The sequence below is a fragment of the Phlebotomus papatasi genome, chromosome 3 (assembly GCF_024763615.1).
Source record: "Phlebotomus papatasi isolate M1 chromosome 3, Ppap_2.1, whole genome shotgun sequence".
Classification (NCBI taxonomy): Eukaryota; Metazoa; Arthropoda; class Insecta; order Diptera; family Psychodidae; genus Phlebotomus; species Phlebotomus papatasi.
Window position 1 is genome coordinate 45,078,136 of NC_077224.1, and position 24,854 is coordinate 45,102,989.

General features: G+C 34.0%; 1 protein-coding gene across 1 annotated transcript in view; it reads right to left on the reverse strand.

Moving 5' to 3' along the window:
• Window positions 1-19,204: 19,204 nt before the first annotated feature.
• Window positions 19,205-24,854, reverse strand: part of LOC129807947 (neurogenic protein big brain) — a 54,111-nt gene continuing 48,461 nt past the window's right edge. Inside the window, exons 4-5 of the mRNA XM_055857566.1 lie at window positions 23,870-24,077; window positions 19,205-20,571 (exon numbers count right to left, since the gene is read on the reverse strand). Of these exons, the coding sequence (XP_055713541.1) occupies window positions 19,444-20,571; window positions 23,870-24,077 (1,336 nt within the window). The 3' untranslated portion in view covers window positions 19,205-19,443. The remainder of the gene's footprint in view (window positions 20,572-23,869; window positions 24,078-24,854) is intronic.

Consider the following 24,854-nt stretch of genomic DNA (forward strand, 5'->3'; position numbering starts at 1 on the left):
GTAGCACTATTGTGTGTCAAAAACTTTGATAAAATGAAAATAACACATTAATTCGCTCTGGACAAACTGCATGCTTCGTAAAAAATCGTTTTGAATACATCACCCGCCCGTTTGGCAGCTGTCACTCGGATAACAAAGTGCCGGATAACGAAGAGCCGAGTGTATTATGAGTATGAAAACTCAACATGTGTAATGCAGATGAATTAAAAATCGTTGCATTTCAAAAAGTTTGTCGTCCGAATTTCTCTCTAATTCGGGTGACATTTCTATCCCAAATACCCGAATTTGAGAGAGTCTACTATATCTAAATTTCTTAACTGTTTTAAAACTGTTAACTGTTTTAACTGGACAGTTAAAGCGGAAATTATAAATTCTTATTTCTTAAAAAATATGTAATGTGTAATCGTCTTAGCCAGAAAAATTAAGAATTTATGAACTGTCTTGGCATCTTATATATGCACAGAAGAAAATGTTTCGAAAAATTGTTCGGAAAGGTTAATGAATTCCTTGGGGACTTTCGAAATGTTCGTAAATCGTATAACCTTTTAAAAAGTTCGTAAATGTCGAACAAACAGGCAAAAATGAATGAACCAAGTGTTTATGATTTTTCTGCTAATTATACAATTTACGAGCTTTTTGTAAGTCTCCTGTAGGATTTCACAAACATTTACGAACAATTAAAAAAGAATAATACCCAGCGCACAATAACTTTTGCTTAGTAAAAATATTTTTGACATTTCAATGACAACGAGTGAAATCTAGATGTTGTCATCTCTTTCACTCTCATGGACAATTTTGAAAACATGTTTACAAACAAAAGTTGTTGTGTGATAGTCATAATGCCCAGCTCACAATAACTTTTGTTTGTAAACATGTTTTCAAAATTTCCTATGAGAGAGAGTGAGATGACTATATCTAGATCTCACTCACTCTCATTGAAATATCAAAAACATGTTTACTAAACAAAAGTTATTGTGCGTTGGGCATAATGCTCGAAAAAAATAAAAATATTTTTTCCCTTAAAAATACAATATTGTGTCTCACAAACTTGCTCGTGTCTGGAGTGTGTGGAACAGTGATTTTTTATTTAGATAACTTATATAGGGTAAAGTGATATAAGGTGGACAATTCGCCGGTACAAGTTGGACATGGCTTTTTTCTTGATAAATACAGTACAAAATTTGTTTTTAAGCACAAGGAAACAAATTATAAAACTGAAGCATTAAAAATATATAAATAAAAATTAAGTACTAAATTTATCAAGAACACTGAGAAAAAAGGGGGTGCGATTAACTTTTTTCCTTGTAACTTTAACACATTTTAGGTGTAAAAATATATCAACATTTTTTAATGTTAATTTTACACCTTTTTAAGTGTAAAATTAACCTGAAAAGAGTAACATTAACGCCTAATACACCTAAAAAGCATAATATTTACACCGATTTTGGATCAATAATGCAGGGTAAAATTAATATTTCCTGAATGTTATTTTAATTTTTTCAGATTTCTCTCAATGAAAAAAAAGCCCTGTCCAACTTGTACCACTTTACCCTAGTGAAAAAATTAAAAGATTTTTGCGAGGTGGTACGAGTGAAAAAAAATTGTGAACATGTCGGGCATCTCGTTCAGCGATAGTCGGATGGAGAAATATCTTCCCAAATGTGAGTTTTCATTTAGACCAAAATTGATCAATTTTGCTTAGATTTTAGGAAAAAAAATAGGGAATGTGATAAATTAAAAAGTGTATACGGTGATAGTACAATAAAAAAACGTGAAATTCTACTTATTTTTTTTAATTGTGAGTGTACGTCAATATTTTTGCGGTACAGCAGAGAAAATCTGATACTAGAATCAAAACTCGTTATGCTTTGCTCCAAGAACTGCTTAGTACTTAAAGTTCTTACCATCTATCAAAGTGTCCAAATTTAGAAACTGTCCAAAATTATGAGTCTTTTCCCTATACTTTTTCTGTGTGATTATTTTCTTATTCGGATTATTAGAGAGACAAAATGACAGGTATCTTCTACGCCTATTCAGATGTAGTTTTTGAATTTGCTCAACTTCTCCAAAACTTTTATTGTAATACAAGCTTTTTTTTAAATAATTTTTGTATAATTAATATAAAACTTTTAAAGACATTATTAGAAAATTCTTTGTTTTTACAATTCATTTATTAAATGATAATTTCACAGAATAATTTATTTTCATCATTACAAACTATATTTTAAATAAAACCATTGCGATGTCGATCGAAATAATAGTGCGGTCATTGTAGTTTCCTGGTAAATTTAGTATTATTCAATGCGTAAGCTGGGATAACCGACTATAATGTGAAAAAATTTATTGATCATTCAGAATAGAATTTTTTCTGATTAAATTTTTTATTTCACTGTTCAATTGTTACAATATTTTGCACCAATTATGCTAATTTACAATATGTTAGTATTTAATATTCACGAGATTCACGACACCATTCATGCATGTTAACTAAACCATCGACCCTTCCATTAGAGTTCTAAGTAGAAGTATTACACTGAAAAGCTTTTCTCACACAAATCATTTAAATTGATTACCTAGTAGATATTTAATTGTAACTACAAATTTCTCAGAAAAATATAGAATTCTTACTGCTCGAACTTCAGAGAGAGAAAGAGAGAGCAGTAGATAATCCCTCGATGACACATATTCGCGTTTCAGACGATTTCTGAGAAATGTTCGTCCGGCTGTCGCCAGCACTAGAGGCTAAACGGTAAGAGATAGTGACTTGGGACCTGCAGGGGCTCCCAATAAGTCAACCCAAGGATCGCAAGCACGCTCCTTATTCCCCCCTCTAAAACCATGTTTTTGGGATTGTTTGAAAACCCTTCGTACGGATTTTTAATTCTTGGATATGTTTTAGAGGTTGTCCTGGCGGACATTTCGTCTTTATGGCGTCTACACACTCGAAGCAATTTTCGTCAAAAATTCCCCTTTCAAAAAAAAAATTGACGTTTCTGTTTACAATGATAGGGTTTCTTTACAAATGCATTTTTTTATTGCTCCTAGTGTGTATGTGTAGGCGGCTTTATATGAAAATACCGTTGAATCAGTCCTAATAACAGTTTTTCAAGATCAAAGGTTAAAAAGGCTCTAGAGAGCATATTTCTCAACCGAATTGTATCATGTTTGGCTTGTTGGAAAGGTCTTGGAATTTCTTCTGAACCGATTCTTAACCGACAAGTAATCTTTATCAGAAATTCAATTATATTACTTCTAAAGTATTTTGGACAAAAATTTCAGTGATTTATTAATCAGTTCAAATTAGTTGTGAAACGGTAATGTACTGATTAAGAACGGAAAAGTAATTTTAGTCCGAAAATCAATTCCATTACTCTCAAAACCATTTTTGGGATCTTTTAGGGTGATTTATTGACGCTTTATTATCACTGTATGTATTTTATTATCACTCAAAAGGTTCAAATTGGTTGAGAACCGGTAAACGGTAAAATATATGAAAGTATTGTTGAGGCATGTGAGTCACTAGTTCGAGCACTTTGCAAAGCCCGGGATGCTTTGCCACCCCTTTTGAATATATGTATTTCACAGATATTATTTTCTTGGTAGATGGTTGACTTTCATTTTTTTTAAATTAATGTTAAACAGATTTGCAAAACGCAGAATTAATTTATTATAATAAATTCACACAAATTTGGCTATGCTGCTTTCATTCTTCTTCGTTTTAGTCGTTTTAGTGAATTTTAATTAATTAAAATTATGACTATTGCTGATGTTCATCACTTTCTGTCAAATTGAAATGAAAATTGAATTTTCTGGCAGGACATTTAGATCTGTAAAATCCAGAAAATATGCATATCGGTAACTTCAATTGATGAATTGTGCTTTGACAATTGTCAAACTTAAAAAAAAGAATCAAGAAAATTTAATAATATGAAGAAAACGACATTTTTCACACAAATTTTTGCTCCAGGACGACTAATAGGCAAGCTTCAAGTAAGCAAACTAAAATTGAGCCTCTAAAAGGCAAAGTATGACAGATTCAAATTGACATTTATCTACCGACAAACGAATTTAAATTGAAATTTTAGTTTGAAAATGGACTTTCAATTTTCTGAGGTCAAATTTCAAAACGTAAAAAACTATAAGTTACTATAATATTCTATTCAGGGATTGTCTGGGTATAACCAGAAGTTTTGTCATAAAAAATACTCCCTTTGTTCCGAAAAAAGTCGGCACATTGTTTTATATTCATACAAAATGTATTAGCAAATCAATTATCTCATACAACATACCATTTCCCCTTAATCCGAGACACTTCCTCTTCAGAAATGGAGAATTAAAAAAAAAACATAATTAACAAACAGTAATCATCCAAAATGTTATCTCAGTAAGCTAGTGAATTTATAGTCCGTCCCTAAACTATTAATTGAATTCGATAGTGAGTCGATAATCTCATTACTAACTAAGAAAAATTATCTTTATATTTTTCTGTATTGAATTTTTATGATTTTGAAATCTTTTCTTAAGGCCTCTGTCTACACATTGAGAGTAAGTTTCATCAAAAATTGCTTTTCTGAAGGAAATTGTGCGCAGTGCTGTAGATAGAAACGTCAAATTTCTGTCAAAACTGCAATTTTTGGCGAAAATTGATCCCAATGTGTAGAAGCCTTTAGACTTAGACAGTATATATATTAAAAAAAAACCACAAATGAAACAAAGCCATAAGTTCTGAGGTAAGTCATATCACTATATTCTCAAACGAATTCGAGCAGTCTGCGAATTTTTATTTATTTTTCACTTCACGATCATTCATTAACTTTTTATCATATTAACACTATCTCCAATTATCACTAGGTGGCAGTGGTGGCAATGAAATTGAATTCAAAATAAGTTTTTAAATGAAATTTCCGTTATATTTATATATTCACAAAAAAAATCAATCGATTCACATTTTCAAGAAATATTCACTAAAAATCCACTGAAATATTTATGCCTCTTACCACTTCCATAGATAATAGAATAAGTCGATATGGTACGGGGAGTTAGGAACCAATCAGGTGCTTTTCCTTCCGCCCCACGCAGAGTCCTTCAATAATAGATGATGCTAAAATGTTCCGGAAAATTGGGTTAGACGTGGTGTGATGTGGCAGAATATTTCCCCCCCAAAAAAAAAGAAGCTTGTCAATCGTTTTAAGGTGAGAATTTTTCGCCTTCGTTTTACTTTTTTTTTCGATAAATAAGTTAATTTTTTAGCACGCGCAAGAAGGCAAAACTCCAGAGTCGCTAATTGAGAAGCAACACAGAAAAATTTCCATCGAGATGTTTGGGTGATTAGAAAGCGGAATTCACGTATTACTTCTTGTATAAACAGAAAGTCATTTAGTGAGATCGATGACCAAAAAGATGAGCTTTTTAACACTTCAATGCATCCCAGATATTTAATCCAAATTCCTCTTTGGAGGGCACTGATCTCGCGGTGGTTGCAATTTTTTTTGAGGAAACAGGAAGTTTTAATGGAAAAAACATCACCACTTAACGACAAATTTCTTTTACTTTATACTTTTAATCATTACAAATATATATTTAATCCATTGAGGTTGAATTTATCTTTGGTTCCCAAACAATCCAACGCTTAACTCACATCACATGCATTGTTCTTTTGCTTCACTTTTGCTGGTTTTTTTTTTCTGGCGGAATAGAAGGAACTGGGGGCAGTCGTGGGTGGTTGAAAAGGGCGGGAAAATGGCGAGGATCGAAATGCGTCAATAGAGGTAGCCCGTGTGGGGGCTTTGTGGGAATTGGGGGATGGGATTGAAGAGGGGTTGTCTAGGATTGGGACATCAGAGCAATTACCACGGCGCTCGCGAGGATGGGCAGGGAGGATGTCGTGAGAAAAGCAGCACTCTCCATTGCGCTGGCTTTTTCGTGGCTATTCTTGGACGGTGGCATGGGTTTGTCATCCTTCTTTTGAGGAATCTCATTGGCTGCCATGGCTGGAGGTGCCAATGGGGGCTTTACAGGAGCCGCAGTGGTTGAAGATACTTGAGGACTGCTCGATGGCTCTTGGGCAGCTGCCATTGTGGTGGCAAGGGATGGCATCTGTGTTCCTGAGGGTTCAACTGACCCCATCTCCGCACTGTGATCCTCTGGCGGTAGAGTCACATAGATCGTCGATCCTGCACTATCATTGCCCTGATTGGCAATTGTGATCTCATCCGCAACAGGGTTTGTGACCATTTCGGTATTTGCTTCGGACATGGCCTCTTCTGAAGCACCTGCTTCAGTGTCAAGGGCACAGGAACTGGTCGCCAGCAGGACAACAACGTAAAACACCCACAAGTAATTCTCCATTTTGATCTTCAGCACTTTCTATCACCAACTGTCTTGGGTGGGAAAGATGATTTAGAAAACCGTCCAGATTTCACTCCACACACTTCGGTGGTTGCCACAGAACTGAATCGCTTTTATTTCACATGCAAGTATGAAATAACAAACTATGAGTGGGGCGCGCTCCACTTTGACGCGCAGCCGATTAAGTTGGAGGTTTCAGACTCATTTTCAGCACCATTCGACCACCAGGTGGTCACATATAGTTCCACTTCCCACGGAAAGTGAAACACCACTCAAAAGCGGGTCAACCCCAAAATTATCGTCCGAAGACAACCCTCAAAAATTCCCCAAATGCGACTTTGAGCCACCTGGTAAGTAGGTCAATGTCTCAACCACCCCCAACCCCCTCCAACTACCAAAAGATCACGCGTCAATCTCCAAGATTATTTCCTCCACGTTAAGTTGAACCCGGTGTGACCTCTTGATTTTCCCACTTTACCATTCAATTAGAAAAAAAAAACCAAAATTCCAAAACCCAAGTATTTCCTGAATCCATATCAAACTCAAATATCTACTGTTCTAAATCGATTAAATTATAAACAACCTATAATAATAATTTCCTTCTGCAATATCGATTTAATGATACTTGAGAATGCGAGTTTTAAACGGATATCCTAAAATCTTTCAGCTTTACCTTTCTAATCGTGAATTATTCAAAATTTTTGGGTTTTTATTGTTAGCAAAACATAACAACTGAAGTAATGGATCATTCAAGATTGAGTAATTTCAGATTAAATAATTGTGAGTGCGTGGTTCGCATTGTGTGAGTAATTAAGTGGAAAGTTGTAAAAAAATTAGTGCTTCGGGAAAATGTTATCAATTGACGAGAAAAAGAAATTTTTTGTACAAAATGTAATTCTGCAGAGTTTTATTTGTATCAACTGTGCGCAATAAATTTAAAATTGGGGATTAACCATGGAATTATTTTCTTATTGCGAATATTGGAAATAATAAATTTTAAAGTAGTATTTAGAGAAATCATGAATTAAAAAAAGCTGAAAATCCCTTTTTTGCAGAAGCTGCATTGAGGAGGACAAAGGATGTTTGATGTATTAGAAGCACTAAAAGAGGCTTTCTGTGTATAGATATCGCTCCTTAGAAATCACAAATAAGATAATAAATAGATAGAAAATTAGAAATAAACAATATCTTTTAGACTTATACCCTAGCGTGCTTTATGTGAAACAACTTCAGAATTTATCATCCTCTTTTTTTATTGCAAAGAACCACAGAGTATCGAATTGGAACGATTTCCGTTAGCTCCTTATAATTTCCAAAAATCGGTATAATTCAATCACGCCCTAATGCCCTACACAAACTTACGGCTTAAGCCGTAAAGCCCTAGACAATCTTACGACATAAGCCGTAAAGCCCAAGACAGCCTTACGACTTAGCCGTAAAGCCCTAGACAGACTTACGGCTTAAGCCGAGAGACAAATTAGTCAGAAACTGATGGAAATGTAAACTGATCATTATATCTTGATTATAATTACGTTAAGTCGTCTTTCAGTATAAGCCGTATGTCTGTCCAGCACTTTAAAAACTTCAGTAAATATGTTGTTAATTACATTTGTTAATTTTCTAACTTTTGATTCACTTAAAAAAATGAGAAGAATCAATTAGTTCAAAGATATCGGAATATTTTTTGTTCTCTATTAGCGTGTAATTCCTAATATAAACATAAGAACTTTTACTTTTTTGCATTTAATAATATATTTTTCTTCCAAGACCATGATTTCTGCCCCTGTAATTCCAAAAATGTTCACATAATTCTCGAAGAATAAGAATAACAGAGGAGCAATTCGCATGAGTTTAGCTTATGTTGCACAAAAAAAAGAAAAAAATAATAACTTTCAATTAACTCATTGCTCAAGTTAGTTAAAAATATAAAATAAATAAATAAATAAATGAAAATATTTCTAACATAGCATATTTCTATAGATAACTTAAAAATTTGACAAATTATTTTTCAGCTACCATAGAAGCTAGTGATTTTGTATTCCGAGGGTCATTTTGCACCCCTATTTTTCGTACGTGTCTCTTTATTTCTAAAACTTAAAGGTGATCTTCGCCGATCCGATCTGTAATGTCCGATCGGTAAAGACCGTCACCTGCATCTACTGTATGTCGCAAAAATCGCAAAATGACAGTTACAGACTTCTTAATTCCATAATTTAAAACATTTGTAGTCTTTTATCCAGGAAGTTCAAATACAAAAATCTTTAACTTTTTCAATTAACCGGCTATTTATGAAGTACGAAAAGCCTAACAAATAAAATTAAACATTTTGTGTCAAAAGCAAAGGTTTCCTATAAGCTAATGATGTTTCATATATTCTAATCTTGCCCCATTAATTCAAAGTTTAAAAGATGATCTCGAGCAACTTTAAAATTAAAGGAATCTTAATGGAGTGTGACATTTCTATTTCTATTTTGTTATGATGAATTTTACTATATTTTAGTTTAAAGAGTTAAAACAAATCACTAAAAACATAAAATTTAAAATCTTTATTAAATGTAGGAATTAGGCTTTAAATTTGGAAAGTTGAATTGTTCAATATAAAGGACAATGGGCAGAAATGTATGGTAGCTGGTCCAATCCTTCGCCAGAGATGGGACTAGGCCCATTTTGTAGGTAAGGGAATGTACTCTCCCTTCGAACGTTCATGCCTCCTTGTCAAAAAGGATTGTCAGTTCTAGGAAAATTGACAATATACTTCTGACACAATTCTGAAATTTTATTTATCGAAAACAGCTTAACCTATCATAATGAAATTCGGTTCAAAGACGATGTATGACTTAAGTTTTAAATAAATCTTTTTAGATTTGTTCTCTTACTGCTCTATCCGGTAACTCCCATACAAATTAGTTGTGTTACAAGGCTACAAAATGAAAACTTTTTTTCGTGTAATGGGAAACCGCCGATATTTTCGGAGTCTTTGGTGTGTCTTCAACATATCTCCCGAAAAAACTTATAGTCCATTATAGGCATTATACGTAAAATTTCTGAGATATCTTAAAGTAAGAGTTCTTAGAAATGGGAACTTGTTTTTTTTCTCGACAATGGTATAGTGTAAGTTGTTGGTTTCAAAGAACGATTTCTAAAGGAGAACTCAAGGAACATTTTCCTAGAAGAAACCATATCCCTATCTCTCACTTTTCTTTGTAATTATTCAGATTTTCCTCAAATATCCTAGAATGTCCTTTAACTCCATTGAAAGCATTACGTCCTTTTGTCTCCTTAACAGAAATAATCTCCTTAAAAAAAGGAGCTAGAGGTGGTGAAAATCATACAGTTTAAAAGTACCGTTACCAACGGAATTTTAACAAAAGGTTCAGAGTATAATGGCTTTATTATAAAACATTTGTACTCTAAACTTATTATTCAAAGTTTTGGATAAAAGTAACTTTTAAGACCTTCCGGTTTTTAGAAACTTTAACCCCTTTTCACGGAGAATATTACTGTGCGAGAGCTATTTCCCAATATTACAATCCTTTATATGAATTTCAAGAATATTCAAAGATTTGTTAGGTAAATCTGGAAAATTGCAGAGAAAATGAAGAGATAAAGATATGTCTTGTTCTAGAAAATTCTTCCTTGAGCCCTTCTTTAAAAATTGTTTTCTGAAACGACCAACATAAGATAAACCACCGCTATTGCATAAAAGGAGTTTTGTAAAAAAAAAACTCGTCACATTTCTTAACAATTTGTTTTATGCTCTAGTGCAGAGGTGTGCAAGAAACCGTTGAAACCGAATTAACGTCAAATGAAACATGTACGTCAATAGTCAAAACGCTACTATAACAAACTTATTTTGACGTTAATTCGGTTTTAACGGTTTCTTGCACACCTCTGCTCTAGTGCTTTACCTACATACTTTTGAGGGTGATCCCGGAACAAAAGTTTTTACCTTTGCCGGTACCTAGGGTAAGTGTGCCAAATTCCGGCCAGCTTGTAATTTCAGCCACCTTTTTTGTTCTTCGAATTTATATGAATTTCTAGTTTTTACATATTCTAAAGATTATAAAATGCAAAAGAATAACAAAAAATGTAGCTTCGACAAACGAGAAGACGTGAAAAAGGCATTGGAAGAATTCCTGAAGGGCGAGGAACTATGAGAATGAAGGTGGCCGAAATAGGGCACCAAAGCTATGTCTACATTTTTATTCATTTTAAAATGTATTAAGAATGATTTTAGAGTAAATAAAGACGATAAACTGTCTACAATGTTCTAAGCCATACTCCTTAAATAGAAGGAATAAAAAACTCAATTTCTATTAAAGATATTACATTTCAAACTTGAGACTTTGGCGCTTGCATGCAACTATGCCGAAATTTGGCACACTTACCTTATATTTGATGGTATGGGTCTCATTCGTGGCGAAAGGATGGACCATTTTGCCCATTCTCCTTTAATCTTTACATACCTCAAAATTAAAATAATGACAGATTGCCAGAATAATATGGTCTTTTGATCTGTTGAAAGTCGATTTCAAATTTCAAATCCTATTTTCAATTAAATATTATATCAATCTATAAATATTGCAGAGGATCAATTCTAATCTAAAGTTTCTTTTGGGTGAAACAATTTTAAATTGTATCACTTTTTTCTTCTCCTTAAAGAAAAAGAAGGGGAGACAATTGAGGTTGTTCCAAAAAAGAAAAAGTTACAACTAGAATTATGCCCCTGTGATATTGAATGAGCATAAATTAAATATAACGAAAATTTATATTTTAAACAAAGCCTGTGTAAGAATTTAGTTTACGTCTAAAGTATTCTAAAGCAATAGAAAAAATTGAAAATAAGAAAAAACATAAATAAAACATCACTATTTTTATAAACAATACACTGTTCAAAATTAATTCTTAAAGGTCAAATAAACATTCTACATCCAGACAAAATACCCAAAGATGTGTTGAATTTTATACGATAAATTGATTAATTGATCGTAACTTTTGAAATTTCCCAAGATATTTGATATTCTACAAAATGCTAAATTGAAAAAAAATTAATTGGTGTGGAACAATAAAACTGTCTCATTTTTTAAAAAATGTTTCAAAGTTATTTCCTATACATGTTTTATTGAAAAATGCAAAAATAATTTGCAATTATAAAACAATAAATGGATAGAATTTCATATGTTGTAAATTTCCAAATGAAGAATTGAAAAATATAGAAAATTCTTGCTTTTAGCATCAGGAAAATGCTCATTCATCGGAAACACAACAAAACATTCAATAGACTTCAATTTATGCTGAATCTATTGGCTGCTAAGTGAGAACTTTGCCCACGTGAATAGTTATTGCGGCTGTTACGGACATTACGGAGGTGGATGAAATTCCAAGTCACTCGTTCTGAAAAAAGAAGTGCTGGAAACCCCAAAAAATACCACCAATTAGTTGGTGAAGGTTGAATATTCCACCGTAAAAGAATTGAGGTGTTATAAGGCACGGAAAGATTGATGGATTTTGTTTAATTTTTTTTTCGGAGGGTGGATTTTCCAACCCCAAAAACGTATCTACAGACAATGATGTTCCACTTTTTAATATACAAGACATTAGCCACCCCCTTGATGATTTTCAATGTGTTTTTTTTCCCACCCAGGGAAAGCGGGAACAAGGTAGAAAATATTAGTTGAGGAAAAGTGTATAAGAATTTTGACCTTCACATTCACATGAAAAAAAATTGCTAGATTTCCGATTGTAATATTCGTCGATCCTTTGTATAAATCCCATTAATTCTTTCATAATTGTAGTTACAATTCACTGATAACATTAAGCAATTCATTACCATTTTCAATATTACACTCGTCTGGTCGTTCGATTCCTCATACTCCATGTTTCTTTAATTAATTCTGCAAGAGCTAGACGAAGTCAATACACTCAGAACAGATGATGCAATAATCCAATTAACTTTTGGGTCTATAAAACAATATTACAGATCAAATACTTCATATAATTCCTCAAAGTTTCTGATGTACAGAATAATCGAAAAACTTTTTAAAACGTATGTGAATTCGTCCTATCTCCTACAGCTTTAAAAAATACGCCTTCCGTTCCCAGAAAAAGTCGTACGTTTGCTAGTACATTTTGTATGAAAAAATGTCCGACCTTTTTCGGAACAGAGGGAGTAATATCTTAAGCTATTCAGTAATGAGTTACTGTTACCGGTTCAATGTTATCACTCATAATTAAGTATTAGGCGTAATAAAAGCTGCTCAATCATAGTAGATAATTTCTTTCCAATCCCGACAAAGATACAACGAAATCATCCTGTAGTGGAATTCTGTAATATTCTGGCAATGTCACATGACAAATTGCGTTCGAATCTCAGGAGAGCTTTTTCGAAAATGCGATTCTGTAGCCGTGACATTGCCATTTTTGCTTACGTGGTATTGTCAGAAGTGAAATAATTGAGATTCCTGGCAATTCAAATGACAATGAATTTTATTAAACAAATCAAGCAAGATAACCTGTATTTGAATATTATTACTATGTAAAGAGATTTCATTAAAAAATCAATTAAGTGAATTTTCGAACTCATATGATATGACAAAAAAAGCTCGATTGGCATTGTCAGGTTTCGAACTCACGTGTGACAATGCTACGAAAATTACGGAATTCCCCTACTGGATGCATATTCATATTGTGCTACTTTCGAAATCGAAAAACTCACTTAGAAAAAATCGACTCAATTGCTTCATTCACAGGTAGAGTTTAAAAAATTCGAAGATTAGTTTCTAACGCCCAAGTAAACACATTTTTATTTTTCGTTCTGTCCGCATGTTGGTTAAAAAACTTCCTATTCGCATTTTAAAGTGTATCAAGTGCCAGTCTGGGTTGCACCTTATTGTGGGGAAAAATTCCCCATGGAGGCCTCAGTAGCGCAAAAGGCAAGTCTGTTGGGTCTTGAACGGAAGAGATCTCTGACTCGACTCACAGTGTTATGAGTTCGAATCCCGCCCGGTGCAAGCAACTGAACGGCTAGAAAAAGACATTTTCACTGTGATATAACGTAATAAAAATGCACCGCCTCTGCAGAAAAAAACTCTGGGAGCATGGAAGAAGCATTTACATTACGAGGAAGGCGGTCCTGGGCGATCTACGATCAGTAGATTCTTCCAACACGGGATATACGACATGACTGAATTGTAACAAATATATCCTGTAGGAGAATTCTGTAATTTTCGTGGCATTATCACGCGTGAGTTCGAAACCTGACAATGCCATTCAAGCTTTTTTTTATCATATTATATGAGTTCGAAAATGCAATTCATTGAATTTTTAATGAAATCCCTTTACTTGAAGATTTTATGAAAATACAATACGTCTTGTTTGATTTGTTTAACAAAATTTATTGTCATTTGAATTGCCAGAAATCTCAAATATGTGACTTCTGACAATGCCACGTGAGTTGAAATGGCAATGTCACGGATACAGAATCGCATTTTCCACATAGCTCTCCTAAGATTCGAACCCAATTTGTCATATGGCATTGCCAGAGCGTTACAGAATTTCCCTCCTGATACGATTATAATAATAATTGCCCATAATAATCGCTAAATAATTTTTTTAACAGCTTACTAATGAGATATTCAACAAATTTTTCCCACATTGAGCGAAAAATTTATTTTCAAAATTCGAAATTGATTTTCCATTTACTTTTTATTCAAGACACTGTTGGAGAATCAAACTCCAGCTATGCATGGAAAGAGACTCAATAAAATATTGCAAGTTTTTTTCGATTTTTGTACTCTCCTGAGAAAGTCCAAAACAGCAGGATCCTTACGTTCACTAATAACCTTCTCTGAGACCCCTTTTTGGTGAAAGCAATGTATCGATTCTAAGGTATATCAAAGACAACTTAGGGAGAAGTGGGGCGCCTTTGAAATTGAGATTTTTCTCCCATGTTTAAGTGGAATTGAGCAATTTTATATACATGTCATAATGTAATTTAGTTTCTCAATCTCTTTGTGCAGCTAAATTATATCACGATAAGGCTCAATTTTATTTAAAAATAAGTGGAAAATCCAAATTTCAAAGCTGCCCCACTTCCTCCTACCCAAAAACCCGTTGGAAGTTCGAGCATTTGAATTGACGAATTGCACAAAAATGTGAAAGAGTGAACATTTATTATAAAAAAGACTAAATTTTTCTTATGTTTTCCAGTAAATGTGACTAATCGCACCCATAGGAAAAATTGTCCATATTTAAAAAAAAAATTATTACGGAGTCACATTTTTACAGAAATATAGGAAAAATTCAGTCATTATAACCCTTGGGACCGTGCAAAGCATGGGCACTTTTGCCTAAGACTGGTTATAAAAATATATTGCCATAGATAGATCAGATTCATTAAAAGGATTAAAAGGAATAGGGGAATGTACACATGATTCACATACACTGAACCTTCAAACGATGCGAATTTTGTCTTTGTTAGCTCGTTTACTATTTCTCAGCTCGTCTCATGAGGTTAATAATTCTATCTTATTCCTAAGAAATGACGAACTAGCTCTTTGCAAGAAAAGAGAAAACTTGAGGGTTCACTGTGTGCAAACCGGGGTATGGAAACTTCGTATTTTATATTTCGTATTTTACATGTTCGTATTACACATTTCGTATTGCGGAAACTTCGTATTCTAGTACATTTCGTATTTTACCATTTCGTATTTCACATTTCGTCTTTCATATATTTTGTACAAAAATTGAACAGGCGCTAACTGAAAACTTCCCATAAGCACAGAAAATTTCCCTTTGTCCCAAACAGACAATACTGATAATTAGAGCTTGAAATTCGACTTTAAACTCAGACCGGAGGCGCATAGGGACCTTAAGCCCATAAAACTGCAATTCTATTATTTTATCGGTTGATATACTCGTGTAAAATGTATGGCAAACGAAATGTTCTATTTTTTGTACAAAATGTATGAAAGACGAAATGTAAAATACGAAATGGTCAAATACGAAATGTACTAGAATACGAAGTTTCCGCTATACGAAATGTGCAATATGAACATGTAAAATATGAAATGTAAAATACGAAGTTTCCGCAAACCGTGCAAACCATGCCTGCATTCCCCTATGGGAATGACAGGTTCAAAGCCACAGTGTATGCTAATTCTAAAAGTCTTCCCTAATTTTACTTATAGTTTCACGAAAGGTGATTATTGGGGTGTGCACTAAAAAAACCAGCAAATTTCATTCAATGGAAAAGATTTTGTACTAGAAAATATCTTTCTAATTTCTAAATGTTTTGTAAATTAAAAAAATGAATTATTATTTCCTATATAAAATATAGTTTATTGCTAAGAGCTTCACTACCGATCAGAAAGTGATTCAAAATAGTTGTATATCTCTTGTTTATAATAAACTTACCGGCAAAATTTTAATAGTCCATGGAAAAGCTGTGGTAGTAAAAGAATTGCATAAGAGTTTATAAAATATTTAAAACCAAATGACGACGACATTTTCTGAGAGTACACAGCATACAAAAAAAAATTCAATTTCATCCATGAAAAGATTCCACTTCCAGCAATTAGTATAATTGTTGAGCAAATGCAAATTTTATCGGGAAATTGTGGTTTATTTCTGTTTCTTTTACATGTATATAATTTTTCTTTCTTCGTCGATTTAAACTTATAATCCAAAATTACAAGAAAAAGGAAGAGAACTGAGAAATATGAAAAAATATATATTTACAAAAAAATAATTCATTGTTATGTCTATAAATTAATTTACTAACTAAATTTCTCACACTCTCGCATAATAATTATAATTTTATGGTTTAAACCTAATGTAGAAACAGTACAAAAAAAGCCCGAGAATTACCTCCAAAGAGTATACAAATAAAATCAGTACGAAATATCTCGCTAAAGAATAAATTATGTACACATGATAATTAAAATATGGGGATAAACTCGTATGTTGTGTAAAAAGGTTCTCAAAAAAACCCAAAACATCAGTCAATTGTAGATATTTTCCAGTTCCTATAAATATGTTTTCCTATAAATAGTTGCTAAACCATTTTTTTCCAATAAGTGTATCAAGTATCAACATTTTGGAATAAAATCTATTCAATACTCTAACTACTCTGAATAATGCGATCTATACAATCGCAAGAAAATGATACAGTGGCGAACATAAGAAGTGTCACGCATTTTCAATCAATTTTTCTGCGTGTTTTTCCCGAAATCAGCTTTGCCAACTAATTCACCCAAAAATAATTGATTAACACAACCTACAACCATGAAGGAATTCTCTATGAACTTGGACTTCTGCCCCACCTTGATGTGCTAGTGAGGCGCTAAATGCTGTATTTACTCGACTTTTCGCAAATGTTTTTCACGCGAAGAGTGAAGAAAGATTTTTTTCTTTTGTTGGTATTTTGTATTGCTTTCATGAAAAAAGCAAATAAATAAACGCTTTTGTCCACAGTTTTGAACAATCATCACGAGGTTGGCATTTAACCCTTTCACTATTCAAAATTAATCATTTTCTGATTCATGATTCACATTTAAAGGCGCGAAAATAGGGGTTTGTAGGTGTATGAAAAATTTTGAAAATTTGAAAGTGTTCGAGGGGTCACTCATCGCAGGGAGTTGGAACCAATCGAAAGGGAACATGCGGAAATCACTTTTTAGAAACTTGAAAAACTCGAATAGCCCTATGCGTGAAAAAATCAAAAAAAAGCAAGAGGAATCTGAGGAATGCATAGAGATCCCAAGGAACCCGAGTAACTTACAGGAAATTCGAAGAACATACGAGGAACTTAAGAAACTGACAAGTAATCCGAAAACGCTTAGAAAGCCACTTAGAGAGCCGGGGAACTAAAGAAACTTACGAGGAATCCGAATCCGAGGACTACACAGAGATTCCGAAAAACCCGAGTAACTTGCAGGAAACTCAAAGGGATCCCGGTCAAAATCCCGAAAGCTAGAATCCCTACCTACTTCAACGATTGCACTCGCGCTTACTGGAGACCAAGGGAAATTTTCTGTGTTTTAGAAAATTACTTCACACGTTTTCGTATAATTTCGTCCCTTTCAGGATTATGACCATTCAGGATTTTGGCCTTCTTAAGGCTTTGGAGAATCAGTGGCGCAATAGGCAAGACCGTTGGTTCTTGGGCGGATCGATTCCCCGGCTCGACTTACTGATGTGAGTTCGAGTCCCGCCCGGTGCAAAGATCTGAATGTCTAATTTAGGCAATTTTCATATGTTAATAACGTAATATAATGCACCGCCTACGCCCAACAACTCCGGGAGCATGGAAGAAGCATCCATAATGCGGGGAAGACGCTCCTGGGCGAGTCTACAAACGGACTAGCAGATTCTTCTAACACCGGGATATGGACATTGTAAAAAATGATCAACTTTGCAATGAATATATCTCGATACGATTAATAATAATAATAGGGCTTTAGCCAAGGGCCTGATATTTCCTATGTTTCCCATATGTTTCTAGCGAGCCGAAAAAACTTTTGAGTTTATTAGCTGTTTTCTGTCATTGTAGAATGAATTAGCAAAAAATACTAATACAAAATAAAAGCCAATTTAATAACGAAGAGGCAACCGAAAACCCTAAATTGGCAACCTACGTCGTTTTGAAGATATCTCGTGAAATATGTACGAAAACAGAGAAAAAATTACACTAAAACTGGTCGCATTTTCAGAGCTAATGTCACCCCCCTGGCTTTAGCGTTCGGCATTTTGGTAATAGAGACATTAGTTTTCGGAGATTTTCTCTGCCACCGATTCGAAGAACTTACGAGAAGCAGATGGCAAACCTGAAGAACCCACGGAACTGGCGAGCATCCGAAGAACATTATGGGAACCTAAAGAACTCATGGAGGGAAGTTCGAGACATCCATTATTATCTTTTTCGAGATGTCAAAGAACCTGAGAACCTGAAAGAACCTGAACCAGGAACTCGCAGAACCATATGGGAAATCCATAAAGACCCCAAGGAACCAGCGAGGAAATTAAAGAACAACTGGCAAACTAGAGGAACTCACAAAACATTCACGGTAAAGTTGAAGGAATCAAGGGAAACTCATCAGGAACCCAAAAAAAAAAACTTGCGAGAAACTCAAAAAACCCACGCGTAACCCGAAAAACCTTCGGGAAACCTAAAAAATTCATGAGAAACAACTTAGAAACCGAAGAACCCAAAGATCATTTCGAACATTCGTGAACTCAAACCATTTTAATTACATATGAATTACCCCGTGACACTATTGGACCTATTGGACGCATACTTTTTGAAATAATCCAACTAATTTCGAAATCTTTCAATTGAATAAAAAAAAATGTTCCTTCATGTAATTTTGACGCCACTAGAGGTAATCGAGCCAACTCTGAATGTTCCAAATGCTTCTAAGGCCGGCTTCAGATCTAAGGTTTAGCCCAGTTCCAGATGATCTCGAAACGTTCGAAACCAGTTTTATTAGTTTTTCAAAATTTAATGGATTACTTGTCCATGTTGTGATAATTTAGTGATAATTTTTCAAAAAATCTTGATTAAGAAGAAATTAGAGAAGTTAAGCCATATGGCTAACCCTTAGATTTGAAGCCAGTATAAGGCAAATTACGCTCTACTAGCAGTCATCACTCAAATTTGAATATTTTAAACATTTTCCAAGTCATTATTAATATACCAAAATTATTGAAAAAATTGCATTTCGTGTATGTTCTTAAAAAAATGCAATACGATTTTCATGGCAGTAGCAGTGATCATGGTAATCAAATAAACTATCCGTATTTTAAAAAGTTGTAGGCCCTTGTATTGTCCACTTATTCGTTCACTTCAAATCAGACGTTGGATCAAAACAAATAATTGTTGTATATATTGTCACGTAGATGTAAATAACTTCCTTAGTATTCATTAGCAATAACATGAATATCAACATTGTTATTCATAACGTATAATCCAAATATTTTTGCGTTTTCACCTCTCTGTTCGCCACTGTGTAACTTTGAAACGTCTTATTGTCACTAGGGTGAAAGTATCTTGAGAGACTAATGAATGGAGATAAATACAGTGCGTTGCAGCCTGGTTCAGTTCTGCTGCCTGATCGGGTGAAGATACTGATGCTGGAGTGGTGGTGGCGGCGGCGGAGCTACGCAGGTCTGCTGTTGCTTCTGTCCACAGCCATAAACATTGCTTGATTGTTGTGGTTGCTGTTGCTGATGTTGTTGATGCTGTTGATGCTGCTGTTGATGTTGTGGATGTGGCTGATGCTGTTGACCATTGTTGGTGGGCTTTCTGTCATTCTGCTGTTGTTGTCCTCGTGTGCAAGAGTAAGTGTTCAGCGGAATGTCACCGTTTGGTTGCTGTGAAGTTCCCCCACGTCCCGTAGGAGTCAACGAAGATCCATGATAGGAACCGTAGGAGCTGTCGTCAGACTGAGCTGATTGTCCTCGATTTCTAGCTCCCGTCATTCCATATACTGATTCAGGTCGTCTGGATTCTCGATCGTATTTCAGTCCATCTCCCGGTGCAGGAGCTGTTCGGGTTCCATAGATGGGTTGAAAAGTCTGGTTTTCGTTTTGGCGAACAGCAGTACGGATCCCATAAATACTTTCTGAGCGTTGCTGCATCTGGTTCTGAACGTTCTGATTTTGCAAATGACTACTTTGAGTCTGAGTCACTCGTAGCGGGTAGAGACTTTGAGCTGGAACAAGTGGTCCTGGTCGAGGTATCCCTCCCAAGTCTCGATTGATGGCAGTATTGCTCTTAGCATAGACTGACTGAGAGCGATTTAGGTTGGCACGGGTTAAAGGAGGAGATTTGCAGTACAAGGATCTAGTTCCTCCGTAAATTGGTTCTCCTTTGGTTGGAGGAGCTGTTGAGTAGAGATTCTGAGGATAGGCTCCACCAGCGGCAACTCCACCAGCAGATCTATAGGTATTGTAGGTCGCCCCATGAAATTTTGGCAGGGGTAGTGTCGGTTTCTCCATGTCTACATGATAATCCATTTCATCTTCCGATTGAAGTGATGATGAGTCATTGTCCCCACTGTCTTTAGTCCGCTTCTGGTACCGCTTAGGACTGAAGATGTATTCATAGAGAAGACCACACACAACTCCACCAACCATGGGTCCCATCCAATAAACCCAGTGGTTATCCCACTTGTTGAGCACGAACGATGGTCCCAATGATCGGGCGGGATTCAAATAAGGCATCTGCAATTAAATATTATTTTAACGTTAAAATCCATGCTGCAGAGTCTGCAGAGACCCTTCCCATAAATTATCTCAAATGGTGATTATATCGTGAAATACTCATTTACATTAATCAATCGATATTCATCAGCCCGTGTAATTATTGGCAATTACAGGTAGTAAATCAATAATGGGGCTTATAAAGTTGAAGGGGCATGAGGGAATTACATTAAAATTATCGAAATGAAATATTTTTATACTAATATTACACTACCAAATTGATATTGAAGATGATGATGTCTATACAACCTATTTTATTCCTTCCAAAAGTAATAATTTCATAGAAGATTGTGTAGCATATTTTAGGTGGAGAAAACTATCAAAAGAAAGATTGGATTGATAGAGAAAGATTATGTGAAGGCAGATTTATTTTTTTTAATTTCAATAATATTTATTTATTATTAAAATGATTAAAATTCATAAATTCAGAGATTAAATCAATAATCCCAAAGAAAATGTCTTCCTTTAAAACAAAACGATTTTAACTCTTCGATATTTTTTAAACTATAATTTCTTGATCTAAATGATATTGATAAATTGAAAACTTTTGTATGAAAATTACTTTTTTTAAACACGTAAAATTACTAAAGTAATTAATACTAGAACTCCATAGAGAGAGCTGTAATCTATCGATTTTCGGTAATTTTGAAAACATTTTTGCGTTTTAATTATTTTGAAAGTAAGTAATACTTAACACTATCTTTAGAAATTTTTTTTCTACAAATTCAGATATAAATTTTAAAAACTGAGATTATAAATTGTCTCAGCAAAATATTGTTGTGGGTACACATAGAGAAGAAGAATTCATCAACGAATACCGTAACTGCATCGTAAGTGCCGAGAAGGTTTTTTTAATTATCATAACTGCACTCTTTGGGTCTTAAAAATTTATTAAAGCGTATAATGTCTGATTAGGTACATTACCAAAAATATATATAAAAGATAATTTGTTAAGAATTGCATTTTAAACTATGAGTCCAAGTCCAAGCATCTCGGAAAGCTAAGATGCTTTGCTTCTTCCTTTTAGCTGAGATTTTTTTATATCCTTTATTTCCGATTACATTTCACCTACCAAAATTTTATTGCTCGAACTCAAAGAGAGAGCAGTACATACAATCCGCTTTTTTTAATTTGTCACCGATGTGGAGCTTAAATGGTAAGAGATATCAACTACCGGTTTTCGATGACCTCCAATAAAACAAACATTTTCTCCAGGCATTTTTTTATTATTCCCCTATGCCTTTTTCCCACCAAAACCGTTTTTTATTCATTTAGAAAACTACTTTTACGATTTCTTTTATTTTTGGATATGATTGGGGCATTTTGGGGTAGCCTAGGTAAACATTTCGTCTATAGAGACCTATGACTGAAGGTAGACACCTCTGAAGATATTTAGATATACACCTATGACTTCGAATTTTCAAAGGTCAAAGTTAAACCACTCTGAAGGGACCAGTTTTCAACTGATTTGCTTAAATTTGAATTTATTGGAAAGGCCTTGAAATTTCCAATCTATGTATATCGATCCCAATCGGTAATAAGTCGGTAAAATACTCAGAATTGGTTTATCCTTCTTTAATAATTTATTTTTGCTTTGTTAACGGTTTTCTTTTTTTCTTTAATTATATATGCTTCCAAGAGCGCAAGCTCAAAAGCATTTTTGATTTAAATAAATAAATAAAAATAAATAAATAAATAAATAAATTTTTGTTTGTCCGAATTTTTGTTACCGGGCTAAAGCTCAGACGATAAAAGATATCGACTTCCGGCCTTCGGTGATCCTCCCACAAGTCAATCTATTTCTCAAGACGTTAGACGTTAACCTATGACCGAGAAAAAGTTCAACATCGAATTTTTAAAAATCAAATGTTTAAGTAAACCTAAAATTATTTCACTATGAATTAAAGTATTAATTTAAGTTTAAAGGCTAAATTCTTAAAAATGCAATTTAATAGCAGTTTTAAAATTTTAAGATGATTTTTTGTAATTAATAAATCAGTTTAAAGGAAAGCTCTATCTCGTGGATCTCGTGAGCTCGAAAACTGCATAAGGCTGGGACGCTTTGCTGTCTCTTTTTGAATTGTAATCTATTTTTTGAATAATTGATAATTTCTTATATTTCCGTATCATAAAATTATCTTTTTCATAAAAAAGCATCTAATAATACTATGAAAAACGACCCTAATCGATTAAATTACGTGTAAATTAACTACACTTTGAGTCCTACATTGGGAAATCATTTAAAATCTTGATATATTTCAATAAGTATCGAAAACCATCAAAGAACAAATCTACATTAGTATTCATTTCAATCAATAAATGTGTCACGAAAAAAATTTAGGTCCTCTTTCCTCCATAATCAATATTTAATGTGATGTTATAAGTTTGTATAATGGAAAGGGAATAAATACCGAAATGGACAAATTGAAAAGGTTTCCCTTTCCTTTCCAACCTGATTACATATTTATTGTTTTAGTGGGGAAAAAAAGAAAAAAAACTTTTACATTGAAAGCATATTTTTAAATTCAAAACTTTAAACTATATAGAATAATAATTTAAATCGATTTTAATGAATAGTATGCATCATCTAAAAAAAGCTAGAAATAGGTCAAGAGAAATCTACAGTTTTCTCAATTGACTTTCTGAGCAGAAAAAAGCAGCAGTTCAAAAAGGTTCCTGGTAAAGCGAATCGGAGGAGTTTTCATAGGTCGTGATTCTTATTCCATTTGGAAGGATAAATCGTCAGGACACATTTGCTCCCTCTCACAAATCTTCCAGGTAGACGAATAAATTATAGAAAAAAAAATGTGAAGACGATATTTGATGTCTTTTGTTGAGCATGCACGACATCCTGAACGAATTGTTTGTGATTCAGGGAGAAAGAGGGATTCATGACAAAAGGTGAGGAGCCTTTGTTAGCATTGGAACACACAGTTCATCGTCTTTCAGAAAGGACCTCTGGCCATTGCAGTTAATGCAATTCTCGAGAAAAATTCCCATTTTTTTTTGTAGATCAAAAATTCAATAAATTCCTCTCTTTCACTCAAAAAGATGATGCTACAAAAAAAAAGAGTGGATTCTGCTGAAGAAGAAATTCTTAAGGAATAATTTTCTGGCGGTCTTTCCTGCTTTGATATTAAATTTCTTTCTCGTTTTCTCTCCGACTAATTGGCTACCCGTAAGAAATTCAACCGGTGGGCAGGTGCTCTTTTTTGTAGGTACCCCAAAAAAAAAAAACAAATGAAACACAAGAACTTACGGAAACGAAGCTGCATGCACTATAGGCAGCCCCAATGGTCAGCGAGGATGCTCCTAGAAATCTCCTGTAGGACTCCGTTGAGACAAAGTACGCCAAGACAACGACAAATGTGAGGATAAACTCTACTCCGAAGCGTTCCCAAGCTGCCAGGGCTGCACTGTGAGAGATGGCTGATTGCAGATTCCCTTGGTATCCCGGAACAGTCACTCTGTGAATAGAAGAAAAACCTTTGTTGTAATATCATCCGCAGGGAACGATCAATAGGCACACAAAAAGGGGAATGCTTGAGAAAAGAGTCTTCCGCATTGAATTCAATTTCTACAGATGATTTTTCTGATGAACAAGATACTCATTCCCAAGGATGTTTTCTTGGAAATTTGCAGGAAAATTATCAAGTGTATTCACCATAAAACTTTACAGCAATTGACGCATTTCTTGGCAACAGACATTTTGGCAAAGTTTCCAAGACAATAACTCGTTTATCAATATCTTTAACGTTCGGAATATATACATCTGAGAAAGATTGGTTTTGTGTATGTACTACTCGTAAAATGTTCATTAAATTGAAGATGTTTCCAGTGTCCACTGATGTATAATTTGACACCATTTAGGGTAACTGTACCAAATTTCGGCCGGTTTGCAAATTCGGCCACTTCTATTTTTCCTCAAATTTCCATTTTTTTTAATATGTGTATATTCTAGAGGTTATACAATGTAAAAAAATGTCGCTTCAACAAACAAGATAATGTCGAAAAAACTTTGGAAAAATTCCGGAAGGGCATGTAACTATGAGAATCAAGGTGGCCGAAATATTACCCAAAACTATGTCTCTATTTTTATTCATTTTAAAATGTACTATTAAGAATGATTTTGGAGAAAACAAAAACGATAAACAATCTACAAGGTTACAAGTACCACTCCTTAAAAAGAAGTAATAAAAAAATCAATTTGTATTAGAAATATTATATTTCAAACTTAAAACTTT